The sequence below is a fragment of the Seriola aureovittata genome, chromosome 17, assembly GCF_021018895.1.
Source record: "Seriola aureovittata isolate HTS-2021-v1 ecotype China chromosome 17, ASM2101889v1, whole genome shotgun sequence".
Lineage (NCBI taxonomy): Eukaryota > Metazoa > Chordata > Actinopteri > Carangiformes > Carangidae > Seriola > Seriola aureovittata.
The window spans coordinates 1824965-1845000 of record NC_079380.1 but is presented as its reverse complement, the minus strand read 5'-3'; the positions used below and the strand labels follow the sequence as shown (position 1 = coordinate 1845000).

The 20036-nt window shown below is 42.4% G+C and overlaps 1 protein-coding gene and 1 pseudogene across 1 annotated transcript; one reads left to right on the top strand and one right to left on the bottom strand.

Annotated features, from left to right (window-relative positions):
- LOC130184632 (immunoglobulin lambda-1 light chain-like) overlaps positions 1 to 3340 on the bottom strand; it is an 11526-nt pseudogene extending 8186 nt beyond the window's left edge.
- Positions 3341 to 9171: 5831 nt separating this feature from the next.
- LOC130184701 (uncharacterized) lies at positions 9172 to 19320 on the top strand. Its single transcript, XM_056400740.1, has 9 exons — positions 9172 to 9268; positions 9361 to 9695; positions 13181 to 13446; positions 13548 to 13695; positions 14240 to 14427; positions 15664 to 15794; positions 17635 to 17943; positions 18076 to 18150; positions 18759 to 19320. Exons 1-9 carry the CDS (start codon positions 9226 to 9228, stop codon positions 18923 to 18925), a joined length of 1662 nt encoding a protein of 553 aa, XP_056256715.1. The 5' UTR covers positions 9172 to 9225; the 3' UTR covers positions 18926 to 19320.
- Positions 19321 to 20036: the final 716 nt, after the last annotated feature.

The following is a 20036-nucleotide window of genomic DNA, read 5'->3' as shown; positions in this document are numbered from 1 at the left end:
TCTTCATCTTCCTCCTCTAACACTGACTCTGCCACCCTGGTGGCTGTCTGTCCCAGCGCTCCTTCTGTCCCCTTGTCTCCATCCGCTCACTGTCTGTCCTGCTCACACACCTGTCCCCCTCCACCTGTGTGTGTGTGTCTGTCACCTGTGTGTCCACCGTGTCGTCTGCTGTATCCTGTGTGCTGTTTGTCTTTGATTCCGGGCCGTGGCTGCTCGATGGGTCGTCCGGCGGAGGCGGAGACGCCGCCACGGGAGGCCTCGCCCCCCTCCGGGCAAGAGCGAATAAGATGCCCCTCCTCCTACATCTAAAACACTTCCTGTTCTCAGAGGTCACATGCACCGTGTAGTCAAAGCTGTCTACTTTAAACTTAAAGGCCAGATTTAAACCCTCCACGCCTTTATTAAGGATCATTAAAAGCTGCCGTCTGAAGGAGAACACATGTTTCAGGTGAGGAGACTTGCAGCTCAGAGGAATCAGCTTTATAGGAGATAAGAGCTGAGCGTGCCGGGCCAGCTCCTTCTCCAGGACCTCCTTCTGTATTTTGAAGGAGAGATTTAGAAGGCCTGCGCTCTATGGATGGGCCATACCAAACTTTTTCACTTCCATATGATACCCATGCTCTTTGTTACAATTCTAACGATACTGATCATTTCTCTTTTTAAATAATTGTAATAAAGAAAGAAAATCACACTGAACAGCAAATCACATTCCACATACCAGCCATTAATCTCTATTTATTACAGAAGAAAGCACCATTACAATGAAATAAACATGTTTGTGTCAAAGTGCAAAAACATTGTCCAGTATTTTAAAGAAATTCTATAATTAAATAATTATAACCTGAATAAAAATAAAATAAATGAAGAAACCAACAACATGAAACTTGGACATTTGCACTTTCTTAAAGGTTTTTTAATCTTCAACAGGCCGTGATTTGTCCACAGCAACCTCCACTTTCTACATGTTCAACTATTTGGGCTTCCTGATGCCAAGAATCCAGATTTTCTTGCATTCTGACTTTCCTTCAAAAATCCAAACACAAAGATCTTGGCCTTTTATTTCCTTCATTTGATTGTTCCTAAAGATTTCCTAATCTTCTTCAGCCTGAATGAAAAAGCAAGTGAGCTTTTCCCATAATGACTTACACTTTGTAAAGAACATTGAACACTTCCTAACAGCAGTGTTTGGGGGAAGAATTCCATTTTCCTTCACTGGTACATTTCTTTAGTGTTCTCAAGACTCAAGTTTACTCCACTTTTAGATTGGTGTTCAGGAAAAGGAAGATGAGTGGTGTTTTCTCCTGGAGGCCAAGTGAAGCCAGGCTTCCCCTGATTTACTGACTGTAGGTGTGATTTTAATAAAAAGACTTGGACTGTGTAAATACTCTGTGCTGTAGCTGCCATCCCTCCTCTTCCCCATTCTCATTGAGGTAACCAGCGCCCCTCTAACTGATGTGTGAATGTGTGGTGAAACTACGCTGGCTGTGAGCTTGAAACACCTTCTGTAGACTAATGTCACGTCTCTGAGGAGGCCAGGTCACAGTTTCATCTCTTGATGAGAAAGAGAATGATTAACCAATCAGATGAAGCCACCGTCATGCCACTGCCAAACTGTGATTAGTCAGGACTATGATAAGGGAAGCCAGCCGCCCTCTGGCCTCACACCAACCACATCATAGCATGTTGATAACCTCACTGACATTGAAAGTGACATGTAGCTGCTGTTACTTTATGATGTGAAGGTAAAAGTTGAAACGTCTCCTGGTTGAGTTTGTGAATGAAGGCGTCTTTTCTTCATGATCAGATCTGTGCTGTGCATTAAGCAGCAGGTTGTGCATTTCCACACACACATATAGGAGCTATAGGAGATGCAGCAGACTGGGATGTGTGCTCCTCTCCTTGTTTCTCTTCAGCCTCTGTAGAACTTTCAGGGTGTGTTGTTTTGAAATGTTTGAAGAGGTTACTGCTGTTGCTGCTGTGTGGCTCTTTCTTGTCACAAATAGTTCACCTTGCTGTATTTTTATCTCCAGGTGAAAAGTAGCAGCAAAGCACGCTACGTTTCCTCTCGGCCATTCTCCATCTCTCAGGTCTGATGATGAAGTGTGCCACTGTGCACGGCTGAGCGCCGGCTTCTCACAGTCATGTGACACGGGCCGGCTAAATACATCAGGGCTGTTTGGATCAAACATGATACAAAAGTAGTGCAAACGTCTGCAAGTGATACAGCCACCCACCTTTTGTATTTCTAGCATTTTACTATTGATATTTTCTAAAGGAATCCATCCCAAATGAGGAAGTTGTGAGGATGAAAGGATCAATCCCACAGGATCAATCCATGATATGATTTAAAGTGTGTTTGTTGTTTCCAGCTTTTCTGTTGGATCTCATTTGATTCATTGAGTTCCTTTGATACTTTTCTCTTCATCTTCTTTTATTATTGTGCTTGTGTGTTTCTTCTTTGTCCTCACTGTGTGGAACAACAGGAAACCTGCTGAAATATCTCATCAAAATATCAATCAATATCATAGAAAAGTCAAGAAAAAGTGTGTGAGCTGGAGGTGAAATATGTGAACCTGGGCTGTGGTTTCCTGCTCTCTTCCTGTCACAAACACTGTTTGACATCTGTTCATCTGGAGGTTTTTGTTCAGGCTGCAGGGATCATTTCTCACTGTGGGGATCAGACTTATAACAGGAGCAGTAGTAGGAGGCTGAATGAGAGAGTTTAACGTTCTTTATCTGCAACTCACAGCCTTTCTGTTTTTTAACAGCTGTGAAATCATCTTTCTGAGGATGATTGAAACCTGACTCTATTTTGCCATTATCTTTGTCAATGTACAGAATCAGACTGAATGTTTCTGTCTCTTTCTTCTGGTACCAGAATACTTCATCATAGTAACACTGGTCAGTTCCTCCACAGCTGAAGGAGACTGTTTCACCAACTCTCCTGGTCAATGATAACTGGTCCTGAATCAGCTCTGCTGCCATGGCAACCAGTGCTGCAGAGACACAGACAGGTAGATGAAGGTTAGTGTGACAGTGTTTGTCACAGGTGGAGTTTGCTGGCTCCTGATTGGCTGGAAACACTCACCTGAACACAGACAGCACAGAGCAGCAGCTGGGAGGAAAAGCATTTTGTGCCGTGGTGTTTCCTCTGGTGAACCTGGGGAGAAGTGGAGCTCTGATGCAGCTGAGGCCAAACAAGGACGAGCTGTGAGCTCAGACGAGGGCCACGTGGTTTCTGACGCCTCCTCAAACCTCCCATCAGCCCCTGCGGCCCACAGATGAGGCCGCTGCTGCTGATTGACGGCTCAGCTCAAGCTGTTGTGTGCTTTTCCTCTGAGTGGGAGCTTTTAAAGGGGAAAGAAAAAGGAGTGAAGAGTGAAAATGATCATTTCATGGCAGCAACATTAAAGTGGAAAAAGCTTCTATGTTTCAGTGTGTGATTGGTCAAACTGAGACCTTCAGTCTCCAACATGCTGTTTGTGTTCAATCTTCAAATGTCTGCTGTTGAAGAAGAAGATGAAGCTCACTGTCAGCCTGCAGAGGGGATTCATTTCTTCTTTCAACTCTTTCTCTTTCTTTCATTCTCATTCTTTTCATCTTTTTTTCCCACAATTCTCTGTTTCTCTGAAGTGACTGAGTGAAAAGTTTCTTGCTCTTGATTTGAATCTGACAGCAGATGAAAAATCTGGGTCACCATGATGCAGAAACACAACAACACACACACATTCAGGTTGCTGGTGAATTTAGTAACACACACTGTCATCTGTTGTTGAACAGCTGTGATGGAAACACAAAAGTCCAAATCCACAGAGCTCCTCAGCTGTGATTTGAAGCCTTAAAGTTCCCCTTCACTTTATTTCATTCACTTCAATAATATGAGTGAATTTCTATGGACTTGAATTCTTTTCCCGCTCTGTCTTATAATATCATCTATTGTGTCTATCATGTTTTTCTTCATGGTGTTTCCACTGATGAAATATTCAAAGCTCAGACTCCATCAAATGTTCTGCTGCATCATTTTATTCCCATTTCCCCGAAGTTCAGTGGCACATGTTTGGTGTCTTTGGAAACTCCCATTTCAAATAAAGTTGTGCTTTGAATGATGAGTGTGTATAAAGTATAAATTGAATTAGTTTCTTCCTCTGCTGCTGCTGCTGCTGTGATGAATCAAACTTGTATTCTGCTGCCCTCTGGTGGCTGCAGCCACACACTGCTCCACACCAGGCGTACTGTAATACCATGTAGCAGTAGTGATGAAGAAACAGTATTTATTCATTCATTTTCTACCGCTTATCCTCTAGTAGGGTTGCGGGGGGGCTGGAGCCTATCCCAGCATCTTTTCGGGCGAGAGGCGGGGTACACCCTGGACAGGTCGCCAGTCCATCGCAGGGCAAACACATAGAGACAGACAACCATTCACACTCACAGCCACACCTATGGTCAATTTAGATTCTCCAATTAGCCTAGTCCCCATTTTGCATGTCTTTGGATTGTGGGAGGAAGCCGGAGTACCCGGAGAGAACCCACACAGGCACGGGGAGAACATGCAAACTCCACACAGAAAGATCCTGCATCCGAGCCGGGACTCGAACCCGGCACCTTCTTGCTGTGAGGCGACAGCGCTAACCACTGCTCCACCGCGCCGCCCGAAACAGTATTTACTGAAATCAAAATCCTCCATCACAAGTCAAATCCTGCTTTTCAAATTCTATTTAAATAAAATAAGTTGTATGAGATAAATATAGTTAAAATAAGAGTTTCTGTGACTGATGTAATGAATGAGATTATTAATCCTGAGTCCTGGATGTTTCAGCAGCTTTTCACTGCTGTAGCTGCTCCAGGTGGAGCTGCTTTAACCTCCCTGCTCTGGTTCTCTCTTCCTCTCTGTTCCCTTCAGGGTCGCTGCTTTCACACTTTGTCTCATTCCTTCTGTTTTTACTGCTTTCAGAGTGGCTTTTGTTTTGAAACCACTTCCACATTCCATGTGAATGTGCAACAGCGGAGGAGAGAGGAGTGCAGAGCGTCTGCAGCACCTGAGACCAGGTAACCCGGAAAGGGGAAGTGTGCACCAGCTGCCAGAGAAAGGGCAGCACTAAGGGTCCCTCCCTCTTATATACGCTGGGGCTCAATTAAACGGACGGAACCACACCAGGAGTAGAGCAAAGGGAAAGTGCTTTTTGGCCGCTGATTTGAAAGGAATGTAATGCATCAACAAGTCCTGCCCAAGGCCTTTGACTGTGCCACAGTCTTTATGTGTCTTACAGCTCTCCTGGAGTGTGGCATACTATATCTTATTCACCTTATTTAGGATCTTTAAAATCCTTGTGGTGTTAACAGAAATAAGTTTCCAAAGTGTAAACGTACCAGTGTCATGTAGTGGTGTCACAGCCACCTCCCTGCTGTAGGCCTCCACTGCCTTGGCTGAACTGACAAAGACTGGAGACTCCTCTGCCAGGACTCTCTCAGCTTACTAAGAATATTTTTCAATGAAGTAATGGTCAAAAACACTTGCCCAGTACAACTTTATCAAAATGACTTTGAGTTTAAATCCATATTTTAAATTTGAACTAAAAAAAAAAACCTGTTCAATCTCTGCTTCATATTTAAAGTAACATGCAGTCATTCAGAAATACAGGTAAATCATCTCACTTTCAAGACACATATTCCACAGGAGGGGGCATCTCTTTGTAGGCTGTGTGTCATTGTGTTGGCTGTGCACCTGGACACCGTTCACCCTTTCAGTCTCATGAACGACCGACAAAGTGGACACAAAGTAAATTATTATTCTATACACTAAGAGAAAATGAGCTCGGCCTTGATAACGGGACAAACAATAGCAGACATTATATAACACAGCTGTTACCTTGTGGACTCCACACTGTTTGACTTTGGAGGCAGCGTTGCCTGATGAGTCGAGCACAACACTCCTCCGTTCCGATGGAAAGATGGACTATAAAGGTTTGAGCCAATCATTGTGCATCAATCACATATCTCTGAGTGTGCATTAAAAGTTATAATAGAAATACACAGGATGAGGAAATAAGAAGTTTCAGTTGAGTGGACAGTCTCTCTCTTCATTGTTTACCTGCTCAGGTTCCTCCATGTTCAGAAGTGATTCTGTTTTGGTCAAGTTCTATAAATGTGCTTGACAATATCCATACTCTTGAAGAGCACAATAGTCATCTAACTTTACACAATCCTCATTAGTGATGTTCACATTTCATCGGACAGGAAATTTACCAGTTTAGCAGTGTGTGGTGTTGTGTGTGAAGTCCGAGGTGTACAGGGTGAAGAGAAGAGGGGAGAGCACCGTACCCTGGGGGGCACCTGTACTGCAGAGCACCACATCAGACACTGTGACGAAGCCTCACCTACTGCTCCACGCCAAATTTGGAGAATTTTGTGAAATCAAACAAAAATAACAATATTTTCAAGTCAATACACAATTGTTAAGACATTCCACACCTGTCCCAGGAAACTGAGCACGTTCTTAATGTCTAATAATCATTTTACACCAAGAAAACGCAGAGTATCAGTCAAAAGTGTGTTTTCCTAACAGACCCACTAACATTCTATTAATGTTTTATCTTTATATTCAACAACTTACATTAATTCAGTGCTAGTCTTGAACTGAAAGCACCTTTTCGGGAAGATGAATAAATGGCTCAAGAGCCAGTCATGTCCATTCTTCTCAGAGCCTTTGTTGATCAGGACAAAACACTGGCACCCAAAGGTGTGTCTTGGAGAAACAATGGAACCTGTGTGAACAGCAAAGTTGTTGGACTCTGTTGTTGTGTAGATTCAAAGGCGAGACCAGCGATGCAAAACAGCACACAGTTTAATGGGAACTTTGGCTGCGGCTTGTGTTTCCATCCTGGTGCTCTAGTAGAGACACAGGTCAAGTCCACTGTGACGGCCACAGAATCTCCTGAGAGAGAGGCCAAAGAAATGCTGGCAGATATGGAGCCAGCAGTAGCACCAACACAAGTGTCCATCAGCACTCAGAAACATGCCTTATTGTGATACAGTGTGGGGCTTTGTTCCTCACTGTATGCATGCTGTCTTACTGTGTGTCATTAGACAGCTCACACAGCTTCTTTTCAACAACAGTGATCAACCCTGCTACACAGGGAGTCCCAACACAATGAGGGTGCTAGAGAACAGGGTCAAGGACATGAAGCCACCACACCTGATGACACCACTACCCAGAACCCCTTGCACAGTTCACGTACTGGAAAGCCTCAGAGTGGTGGTTATACAGTGACGATCCAGAAAGTCCACTGATCCAGATGTTTCTGTCTCCAGACTGATGAAGGTGGATTTTCTTCAGTTTCCTCCTTCACTCTGATCTTCCTTCTCTCTCTGGTTCTGTGTGATCATCAGCGCTGAAGATGGTCCAGTGGAGAACGACCACCACCGGAAACATGGAGACGTGGACTGGAACCTCAGCTGGGACGACCTGAGGTATGTGGCTCAGGTGTGTGACCTTCAGGGAACAGAGACCAGGTAAGTCCAGGTGCAGTCGAGCTTGAAGGAAACCAGCTAGAAAGACGAGATGTTAGTGTGTTGCTTCACTGTCTAAAGAATGAGTCTTGGTAATTACACCAATCAAAGGTGTGGGACACAGAGGGATGTGGTTTGTGGTGAATGTGGAAGTGGTTTCAAAACAAAAGCCACTCTGAAAGCAGTAAAAACAGAAGGACAAAGACAAAGTGTGAAAGCAGCGACCCTGAAGGGAACAGAGAGGAAGAGAGAACCAGAGCAGGGAGGTTAAAGCAGCTCCACCTGGAGCAGCTACAGCAGTGAAAAGCTGCTGAAACATCCAGGACTCAGGATTAATAATCTCATTCATTACATCAGTCACAGAAACTCTTATTTTAACTACATTTATCTCATACAACTTATTTTATTTAAATAGAATTTGAAAAGCAGGATTTGACTTTGTGCTGTTGGGACTTTTTCTTCAGTAAATACTGTTTCTTCATCACTACTGCTACATGGTATTACAGTACGCCTGGTGTGGAGCAGTGTGTGGCTGCAGCCACCAGAGGGCAGCAGAATACAAGTTTGATTCATCACAGCAGCAGCAGCAGCAGAGGAAGACATTGATTCAATTTATACAGCACATTTCATTAAAGGTGAACTCACTGTGATTTACACTCAAATGTTTAACAGCCAGAACCAGGAAGAGAAGAAGAGACAATATACAACTGCAAGAAATGTACAAGTGAAGAAGAGAAGAAGAAACAATATACAACTGCAAGAAATGTACAAGTGAAGTTTCCAAAGACACCAAACATGTGCCACTGAACTTTGGGGAAATGGGAATAAAATGATGCAGCAGAACATTTGATGGAGTCTGAGCTTTGAATATTTCATCAGTGGAAACACCATGAAGAAAAACATGATAGACACAATAGATGATATTATAAGACAGAGCGGGAAAAGAATTCAAGTCCATAGAAATTCACTCATATTATTGAAGTGAATGAAATAAAGTGAAGGGGAACTTTAAGGCTTCAAATCACAGCTGAGGAGCTCTGTGGATTTGGACTTTTGTGTTTCCATCACAGCTGTTCAACAACAGATGACAGTGTGTGTTACTAAATTCACCAGCAACCTGAATGTGTGTGTGTTGTTGTGTTTCTGCATCATGGTGACCCAGATTTTTCATCTGCTGTCAGATTCAAATCAAGAGCAAGAAACTTTTCACTCAGTCACTTCAGAGAAACAGAGAATTGTGGGAAAAAAAGATGAAAAGAATGAGAATGAAAGAAAGAGAAAGAGTTGAAAGAAGAAATGAATCCCCTCTGCAGGCTGACAGTGAGCTTCATCTTCTTCTTCAACAGCAGACATTTGAAGATTGAACACAAACAGCATGTTGGAGACTGAAGGTCTCAGTTTGACCAATCACACACTGAAACATAGAAGCTTTTTCCACTTTAATGTTGCTGCCATGAAATGATCATTTTCACTCTTCACTCATTTTTCTTTCCCCTTTAAAAGCTCCCACTCAGAGGAAAAGCACACAACAGCTTGAGCTGAGGCGTCAATCAGCAGCAGCGGCCTCATCTGTGGGCCGCAGGGGCTGATGGGAGGTTTGAGGAGGCGTCAGAAACCACGTGGCCCTCGTCTGAGCTCACAGCTCGTCCTTGTTTGGCCTCAGCTGCATCAGAGCTCCACTTCTCCCCAGGTTCACCAGAGGAAACACCACGGCACAAAATGCTTTTCCTCCCAGCTGCTGCTCTGTGCTGTCTGTGTTCAGGTGAGTGTTTCCAGCCAATCAGGAGCCAGCAAACTCAACCTGTGACAAACACTGTCACACTAACCTTCATCTACCTGTCTGTGTCTCTACAGCGCTGGTTGCCATGGCAGCAGAGCTGATTCAGGACCAGTTATCATTGACCAGGACAGTTGGTGACACAGTCTCCTTCAGCTGTGGAGGAACTGACCAGTGTAACTTTGCTGAAGTATTCTGGTACCAGAAGAAAGAGACAGAAAAATTCACTCTTATTCTGAACATTAACAGATATGATGGCTCCATAAATTCAGGTTACAATCATCCTCAGAAAAATGATTTTACAGCTGTTAAAAAACAGAACGGCTGTGAGTTGAAGATAAAGAAAGTTAAACTCTCTCATTCAGCCTCCTACTACTGCTCCTGTGAGAAGTCTGATCCCCACAGTGAGAAATGATCCCTGCAGCCTGAACAAAAACCTCCAGATGAACAGATGTCAAACAGTGTTTGTGACAGGAAGAGAGCAGGAAACCACAGCCCAGGTTCACATATTTCACCTCCAGCTCACACACTTTTTCTTGACTTTTCTATGATATTGATTGATATTTTGATGAGATATTTCAGCAGGTTTCCTGTTGTTCCACACAGTGAGGACAAAGAAGAAACACACAAGCACAATAATAAAAGAAGATGAAGAGAAAAGTATCAAAGGAACTCAATGAATCAAATGAGATCCAACAGAAAAGCTGGAAACAACAAACACACTTTAAATCATATCATGGATTGATCCTGTGGGATTGATCCTTTCATCCTCACAACTTCCTCATTTGGGATGGATTCCTTTAGAAAATATCAATAGTAAAATGCTAGAAATACAAAAGGTGGGTGGCTGTATCACTTGCAGACGTTTTCACTACTTTTGTATCATGTTTGATCCAAACAGCCCTGATGTATTTAGCCGGCCCGTGTCACATGACTGTGAGAAGCCGGCGCTCAGCCGTGCACAGTGGCACACTTCATCATCAGACCTGAGAGATGGAGAATGGCAGAGAGGAAACGTAGCGTGCTTTGCTGCTACTTTTCACCTTGAGATAAAAATACAGCAAGGTGCACTATTTGTGACAAGAAAGAGCCACACAGCAGCAACAGCAGTAACCTCTTCAAACATTTCAAAACAACACACCCTGAAAGTTCTACAGAGGCTGAAGAGAAACAAGGAGAGGAGCACACATCCCAGTCTGCTGCATCTCCTATAGCTCCTATATGTGTGTGTGGAAATGCACAACCTGCTGCTTAATGCACAGCACAGATCTGATCATGAAGAAAAGACGCCTTCATTCACAAACTCAACCAGGAGACGTTTCAACTTTTACCTTCACATCATAAAGTAACAGTAGCTACATGTCACGTTCAATGTCAGTGAGGTTATCAACATGCTATGATGTGGTTGGTGTGAGGCCAGAGGGCGGCTGGCTTCCCTTATCATAGTCCTGACTAATCACAGTTTGGCAGTGGCATGACGGTGGCTTCATCTGATTGGTTAATCATTCTCTTTCTCATCAAGAGATGAAACTGTGACCTGGCCTCCTCAGAGACGTGACATTAGTCTACAGAAGGTGTTTCAAGCTCACAGCCAGCGTAGTTTCACCACACATTCACACATCAGTTAGAGGGGCGCTGGTTACCTCAATGAGAATGGGGAAGAGGAGGGATGGCAGCTACAGCACAGAGTATTTACACAGTCCAAGTCTTTTTATTAAAATCACAACTACAGTCAGTAAAACAGGGGAAGCCTGGCTTCACTTGGCCTCCAGGAGAAAACACCACTCATCTTCCTTTTCCTGAACACCAATCTAAAAGTGGAGTAAACTTGAGTCTTGAGAACACTAAAGAAATGTACCAGTGAAGGAAAATGGAATTCTTCCCCCAAACACTGCTGTTAGGAAGTGTTCAATGTTCTTTACAAAGTGTAAGTCATTATGGGAAAATCTCACTTGCTTTTTCATTCAGGCTGAAGAAGATTAGGAAATCTTTAGGAACAATCAAATGAAGGAAATAAAAGGCCAAGATCTTTGTGTTTGGATTTTTGAAGGAAAGTCAGAATGCAAGAAAATCTGGATTCTTGGCGTCAGGAAGCCCAAAGAGTTGAACATGTAGAAAGTGGAGGTTGCTGTGGACAAATCACGGCCTGTTGAAGATTAAAAAACCTTTAAGAAAGTGCAAATGTCCAAGTTTCATGTTGTTGGTATCTTCATTTATTTCATTATTATTCATGTTATAATCATTTACTTATTTTATAATTATTTAATTATAGAATTTCTGTAAAATACTGGACAATGTTTTTGCACTTTGACACAAACATGTTTATTTCATTGTAATGGTGCTTTCTTCTGTAATAAATAGAGATTAATGGCTGGTATGTGTAATGTGATTTGCTGTTCAGTGTGATTTTCTTTCTTTATTACAATTATTTAAAAAGAGAAATGATCAGTATTGTTAAAACTGTAACAAAGAGCATGGGTATCATATGGAAGTGAAAAAGTTTGGTATGGACCATCCATAGAGCGCAGGCCTTCTAAATCTCTCCTTCAAAATACAGAAGGAGGTCCTGGAGAAGGAGCTGGCCCGGCACGCTCAGCTCTTATCTCCTATAAAGCTGATTCCTCTGAGCTGCAAGTCTCCTCACCTGAAACATGTGTTCTCCTTCAGACGGCAGCTTTTAATGATCCTTAATAAAGGTGTGGAGGGTTTAAATCTGGCCTTTAAGTTTAAAGTAGACAGCTCTGACTACACGGTGCATGTGACCTCTGAGAACAGGAAGTGTTTTAGATGTGGGAGGAGTGGCATCTTATTCGCTCTTGCCCGGAGGGGGGCGAGGCCTCCCGTGGCGGCGTCTTCGCCTCCGCCGGACGACCCATCGAGCAGCCACGGCCCGGAATCAAAGACAAACAGCACACAGGATACAAAAGACGAGACACACACACACACACACAGGTGGAGGGGGACAGCTGTGTGAGCAGGACAGACAGTGAGCGGATGGAGACAAGGGGACAGAAGGAGCGCTGGGACAGACAGACACCAGGGTGGCAGAGTCAGTGTTAGAGGAGGAAGATGAAGAGGACATAGTGGTGGATGATGATCTGTTCAAACTTGCCACTAAAAGAAAAATCACAGAAACTAAACAGAGCAACAGTAAAGCTAAGAAGGTCTGAAAGGAGAAAGCAGAAGTCTCCCAGTCCCAGGAACAGGACTGTGTCTCTGACAGTGATGGACACAGTGCTGAGACAACAGTCATGGAAAGTGTTTACGCTTTAACAAGGATTAAGAAGTTTGTGCAGGACACAAAGGGTTCAAGAGTGAAGGTGGAGAATTTCTTCCCTCACCTCAAGCTGTTTCTAGACTCTGTCAGATTTGACATGAAGAGCCCAGGAGAGTCTGGACAGACAGGTTTCACAGACCAGGAGCTTTTTAGACTTTTAGAAAACTGCTCCTCAAGGTCAAAAACCACATGTGTGAAGATGACTAGGTCTCTGTGTTTCTTTTCTCTCAGCCTGTGTTTCTTTTCTCTCTGGTCTTTTTGCTCCATTTTAAACATGTGCAACTTTAAATGAGGCGCGTTAAATGTGAATGGAGCGAGACACATTGTTCAAAGAGCCTCTGTGTTCACTTTGATTCAGCTTCAAAAGTTGAATGTGACTTTTCTCCAGGAGACCCACAGCACTGTGGACAATGAAGGGGACTGGAGGAGGGAGTGGAATGGACATGTTTATTTCAGTCATAAAAGCAGCACTAGTGGAGGAGTGGGGCTTTTATTTTCTAGACATTTTATTCCACTTCCTGTTCATGTGGAGGATGTAATGGCAGGTCATATTTGAAAAATAACAGACGATTTTCAAAGGCTCCAAATGTTTTTTTATAAATGTCTGTAATGTGCTGCAGAGCCTAGAACCTGGGAAGGCTCCAGGTCTAGATGGTCTGCCAGCAGATTTTTACAAAGCCTTCTGGTCAGTGATGGGTGAGGACCTGCTGTGTGTTCTCAGGGACAGTCTGGTGAAGGGCCGCTTGCCCCTGAGTTGCAGGAGAGCGGTCCTCACCCTCCTGCCAGAAAAAGGAGACCTGCAGAACCTAAACAACTGGCCACCAGTGGCCCTCCTCTGTACCGACTACAAACTCCTCTCCAAGGTCTTCGCCAACCGTCTGAGAAAGTGATGGAGCAGGTCCTTCATGTGGACCAGACCTACTGTGTACCAGGCAGGCTGATAACAGACAATGTACATTTCATTTGTGATGTTTTGGACCTCTCCAGTTTATTGGGAATGGAACTTATTTCCATAGACCAAGAAAAAGCATTTGATGGGGTTGAACATGAATATCTCTGGCAGACGCTGGAGGGTTCTGGGTTCAGCTCAGGTCTTATTGCGAACATTCAGGCCTTGTATGGAGACACTGAGAGTGTACTGAAAATGAAGGGTGGTTTGAGTTTTTCCTTTTAAAGTGCAGAGGGGTGTCAGGCAGGGCTGCCCTCTTTCAGGCATGCTGTAGTCATGGCAATAGTGCCTCTCCTCCACAAACTGAGAACACGTCTCATTGGTTTTAAACTTCCACATTCTAGTTGGGTTTTTAAATTGTCTGTATGCTGATGATGTGATTATTGCTGTAAAGAACCAGGACAATATTATTTTTTTGAATTGACAGTGTCCAAAGTTTTGGTGAGATCTCCTCTGCTAAAGTTAACTGGGGAAAAGTGAAACCCTGAGAGTGGGGGATGAGCTGCAGGAGGTTAAACTACCTGGTGGGCTCACCTGGAAAGTGGAGGGGAGGATCGAAAAGAAGGAAATGGATTTTACCAGAAAAGGCCGTGTTTTAATAATGAATAATTGAGTTGCTTCCATGTTGTGGCACCGTCTGTCCTGTGTGGACCCTCCTGTGACCCTGCTGGCTAAAGTCCAAGCCGTGATTGTGAAGTGTTTGTGCGACCGCCTGCACTGGGTTCCACAGAGTGTCCTCTTTCTTCCCAAAGAAGAGGGGGGTCAGGGACTCGTACACCTGGCCAGCAGGGGGGCCGCTTTCCGGCTCCAGTTCATACAGAGGCTGCTGACTGGACCTACAGACCTGGTGTGGAGGCCCACAGCTCGCTGTGTGGACCACACATGGACCATGCTGCTGCTCTCTCCTCTGCTGTCGGGGTCTCTTCACTGAGGCTCATCAGTAACTTGCTGAGAGTCTGGAGGGAGCAGCTTTCCTCAGATGAACGCTCCATCATTGTCTCTCAGTCTGACGGTCTTTTAATGCACAGAGACACAGATCCCTTTCCTGCAGAGAGCCTGTCTCTGGATCTTAAAGACTGTTCTGGCTGCTTCTTAGGGCACGGTGTGTCTGGACCCATACGTCTCTCTGACACAGGAGCAAAGACTATGTACAAACTCCTGCTCCAAGTGATTAATAAAGACAAAGTGAAGGGTCGGGCCGACACACCGTGGAGGGTCCACCCGGGTCTAGGTCCAGATGTGGAGCCTTCATGGAGAGCACTGTACAAACCAGCATTAACTAGAAGGCTTGGAGACTTACAGTGGAGGCTTTACATGGGGCTGTGGCTGTCAAGGCTTTTGTGTCTATTTGAAATCCAAGTGTTGATGAAAGGTGTCCGTTCTGTTGCCTCAGAGAAAGTGTGTTTCATTGTTTCCTGGACTGCAGCAGGCTGCAGGCTCTGTTCCTGTTTTTAGAGGCTGTTTCTTTTGTATGGAGAGGTTTTTACCAAACACATGTTCATCCTGGGCTGTAGATACAGGCAGAAAGAAAGAGCCAAGTGTCCACTTTTAAACTTCCTTCTGGCTCAGGCTAAGATGGCTGTTCACCTGAGTGGGAGGAGAAAGATGGAGGGATCAGCAGACTGTCTCTTCCAGGTCTCTTCCTCTGCTCTCTCTCTCTCCCTCTCTCTCTCTCTCTCTCTTCTCTCTCTCTCTCTCACCCACCCTGGGTCTGGGTCTCTTCCAGGTCTCTTCCTCTGCTCTCTCTCTCCCTCTCGCTCTCTCTCTCTCTCTCTCTCTCTCACCCACCCTGGGTCTGGGTCTCTTCCAGGTCTCTTCCTCTAAAGGAAGTCTTTTCTCACCACTGTCACCAGCTGCTGCTCTTGGTGTGAATTGTTGGGTCTCTGTAAATAATATTAGAAAGAGAAGGTCTAGACCTGCTCTATTTGAAAAGTACCTTGAGATAACTTCTGTTGTCAATGGGCTCTATACAAATAAAAGTCACTTGACTTGATGACCAAAGTTCTTCCAGTTGATCCTGAGGGGAGCATCAACGTCTCAACCAATTGAAATGGGAATATTTCTTGAGATATTTCAGTGTGAAGAAAAAAGAAAAGAGAAGAAGAGACAGTCATGTTGATATGAACATTAGAGAAACACATGATGGAGCTGAAATATGATCCTGGTTCATAATGTGGACTCCTTCACCTCAGCTGACACATTCAACAGCAGACAGGTTTTTGTATCAGTCTTTTTCACTGTGGGGAGCTTCATGTTTGGCTCTGGAACTAAACTGTATGTAACAGGTAAGAACAAACATTTCTTTTCCTTCACTTGTTTTATTGAAGAAGTGTAAAATGTGTTTGAAGTCACTTTCTGCTGCTTCACACTTTACATGTTAGTTTGTTCAGAGTTAGTACAAAGTTCCTGATGCAGCCGTTGTTCAATGAAAAAGTTCCATCATTAGTGAAAAGATGTTTCAATCTCACTGCACAGCACAAGGAATTCTTTATTTCTGCTTGAGCTCCAAAGTTTTTGAAGAGTCCAAAAAGTGTGATATTGGAAGAGCATTGTGGATTGTCATCAGCTGCTGCTTCATCAATCATCACACTGCTTTTCTTTTCTCTCTTCTCTCTCCTCAAATCAATTGACTTCTACATGAAGGATTGTGGAGGATTTTCCTGCTCACTTGACTTTTGCTACAAAATGTCCAGTTCATCAAAGTCAATTTCAGTGATGAGCAGGATTCTTCACATTCACTCTGACTCTTCAAACTTACATGTTTTTAAAGCTGATTTTCCTTTATGGGAAATGAGATTTCTAAACTTGATGCTGCTAAATACAGTAAATGAATACAGTTGTTGTCTGATGACAAATGTCTTTTATATGAAATATTCACTTTAACAACAACAAACAACTTGAGGAAAAATATAGAAAGTGTGTCAAATATTACATTTAATATTTATACAAATTTAATCGTGTTAAATTATTAAGAGTGAAGGTTAAATATAATTAACAGATTGACATATAGATTTTCTATGTATATAATATATAATGGCGGATGATATATATAGATCTATACTTCCATGGTATATATTACACTAATCCACAGTAAATATAATTTGTATAATGTTCAAACTGTTTATCTAATGAATGTAACCACACTTTATATAATGGAGAATGTGTATGGTTGTGTAAAATATATCAATAATAAATTGAAATATATTTGTAATTAATGAAAGAGAATTAGTCAATTCTCTTTAATTAATTAAAGAGAATTGACTAATTATCTTTCAATAGTCAAAGAGAATATAAAAATATGCATTATATTATGGATATAATAAGTTTTTATTATATTAGTTTGGTGGTAATAACTGTTATTTATATGACTGTAAATATTTCTTTCACTAAAACATGTATTTAGTTTAATGTAGAATTTATCTAAAATTGTCTGAGGTAAATATTTGAATCATAAGATTATAATCAATATATAATATATTTATCTAATAAATAACAGAATTTAGTACCAATAAATAAAATGTTCCTATATGTATACACAAATAAGTTATACCTAAACCTCCGTAGGTATAAGAAAATAAAAAATACATGCACACTTCTTTTATTATTATTATTGTCAGAATACATCATGTTAAATGTTTTTAGTTTTTTATGTTAGCGATTAATTCAGTAAAATTTATTATATCATGAAATATTGGTTTAATACTGAATATCTTATAACTGTCATATTTTAAATAATGGTAATAATGTCTTTTTGTTAAAAAAATAACCTAAAAATATTGTAAATACATTAATATAATATCATGAAGACACATATATTCTGAGCTGATGATTTATAAAAGTGAAATATGAATATAAAGAATTGAAATAGTGTTTCCATCTTTGACTTTGTTGAACTTGATCTTTCTCTGATGATATACATCATATATAAGCATGATATATAGCAGAGGAAATCTATGTGAAGGTGAATCCAGTATATGTGGGACCTTTGTGCTGTATTGATGAGTAGTTTAGTGATCAGAGTCCATGTAGTTTCCAGGATCAGACTGAATGCAGTGCAGTGCTGGAAGCTGCTGTTGACTGTGTGAATGTGTGTCTGTGCTGCTTGTTGCTGCTGTCAAACTTCAGATGAGGCCGTAGTGAAGCCCGTGGTGAGCGTGTACCCAGCAGCACCCAGAGCCCACCCTGAGGGGAAGAGCTCCCTGCTGTGTCTGGCCTCAGCCATGTCTCCTGCTCTGGTCCAGTTCTCCTGGAAAAGACAGAAGGAGGATGGTCCTCTGGAGGAGCTGAAACCTGATGATGGAGAGCAGCTGGAGCTCAGAGAGTCGGGACGCACCGCCGCCATCTTGCTGATCCATCAGCCAGAGAACAGCACATATAAATACCGCTGCTGCGTCGAGCACGAGGGCGGCACAGTGGAGGCCCAAACACAACAAGGTGATGAAGGCTCGCTGACTGTGTTGAGCAGTGATTCAGCTTCATGTGGAGACGCTGTCAAAGAGAGCAGAGCAGCAGAGCACTGACATTTCTCACTGCCACTCCAAACATTTGACTCCTTTTCTGTTTCAGAGGTTCCAGCTCCAGCAGCCCCCTGTCCTCCAGAGAGAGAGCCAGCAGACCTGGCAGCTCTGCAGCAAGATGACTGTAAGATCACCTGCTGCCTCTCTGCATGGACAGCTCCAATGTTCTGCTGCAGTTAGGGCTGCATATCAGTCTGTTCACTTTCTGCTCATCACTCAAGGATTTCAACATACACTCCCTGATTCTGTTAGAGTGTCCAACAGCACAACAAACCCCAGTCACAGAGCTTTCCCTGCACCACTCTGACTAATAACACCTGTTGGGGGCTCTATACTAAATGTGGGGCTTTGAGGGAGCTACAACAGCTTCAGGGACTGTATGTTAAAGCTCCACTCATTCATATTTCTATATTAACAATGAATCTAATGACTCTGTGTAAGGTCAAAGGTCAGAGGTGAGTTTATTTAGCTTGTTGAGGAGTTCTTCTGCCCCCAAGTGGCTGCAGAAAGAAAATCAGTGAATCCAACTTCAAGCTCATAACAACCTGTGTGTTTTTATATTTGGACTTTGATTTGATCCTGGAGGGATTTGAATTGTCAGAAACACTTGACAGAAGAAGGTGGTGAAGGCTTGCTGACTGTGTTGAGCAGTGATTCAGCTTCATGTGGAGACGCTGTCAAAGAGAGCAGAGCAGCAGAGCACTGACTGATTTCTTTTTCAATCCTTTTCAGTTGCAGTGGTTCCCCTGGATCCTCTCCAGCCTCAGTGCAGGGTGAAGCTGCTCTGTCTGCTCTACACAGTGCTGATAGTGAAGAGTCTGGTGTACTGCTGTGGACTCTCTCTGCTGATGATCCTCACAAACAAGGGACCGTCCACCAACTGCACACATGCTGACTGATTGTTTTCTGCTGGCCTTTTCTCACCATCAAATCTCATCACTTCATCTCATTTATCTCTTTGATCACTGTTCACAAATTTAAGCCAAATGTATCTTTATATTCACAGGTTAGATACAGTCTGTCTACTAATAATAAATACATATATCATATATCACACACATATATTTGGAGTAACTGAGTTTAAATTCTGTCCTTTTGTTGATGTTCTACATCCACTTTTAATTGTGACTTGTATATTAATAGAAAATGAAGCGTAGTCATTAGTTGTCTGGTAAATATTCAACTGATTATTGTTGTTTTCTGTTCTCATGTTTCTTTTTAATACTTTCTGCAGAGTGTGGCTGGTTTGTCAAATTCATTCATTGTAACATTCTCAATAAATGAATAAATCACAGTTTCTGTTTATTATAAACATCCTGTTTTTATGGATTTATTATATTAGAAACAGACTCGACTATATTTGTCAGATACAGTGACACGTACAAGTAATTTGAGTACGGCTGTAAACAGCTCTCAGTAAACTTTAATAAAGCTCTGAGAACAAATATAGAGGAAGATACAAATATAAGCAAACAGCCTAACTAGGAGAACGAAGCCAAACCAAGAACAGCAAACACAAACACACAGCTTTCATACACAGTCATGTAGGTGTGGGTGTGGATTTTTCCAAAGGATCAGTGTTGTGTGTTTCTAACATTTCACTTGAACATTAACCATCTTTTACAATAGTGTCACTTTAGATGTAAGACACTACACAGATGACACACACACACAAATAAAACAGCACTAACTGTTACTGCAAATTCATATACTGTTACAACGAAATTACACATTTATTTCATTTCATTATTTACAAACTACTGAAAATGATTACAAATGAACATATCTGGTATTATTTCCGGCTACTGAGAGTGTCTGTAATGTTACATATACAATAGGACATCATTTATGAGTTGATTACATTTTTTTTTTCACACTCAAAAAATAATTTTAAACGTGTTTAAAATGATACAATTACTTTTACTTCAGCAATTCAACAAGTGCAGAAATTCAAACTGGTCTTTGTTCAAAGTCTAGAGACGTCAGATCAGAAAACTCTCATTTGTGTCA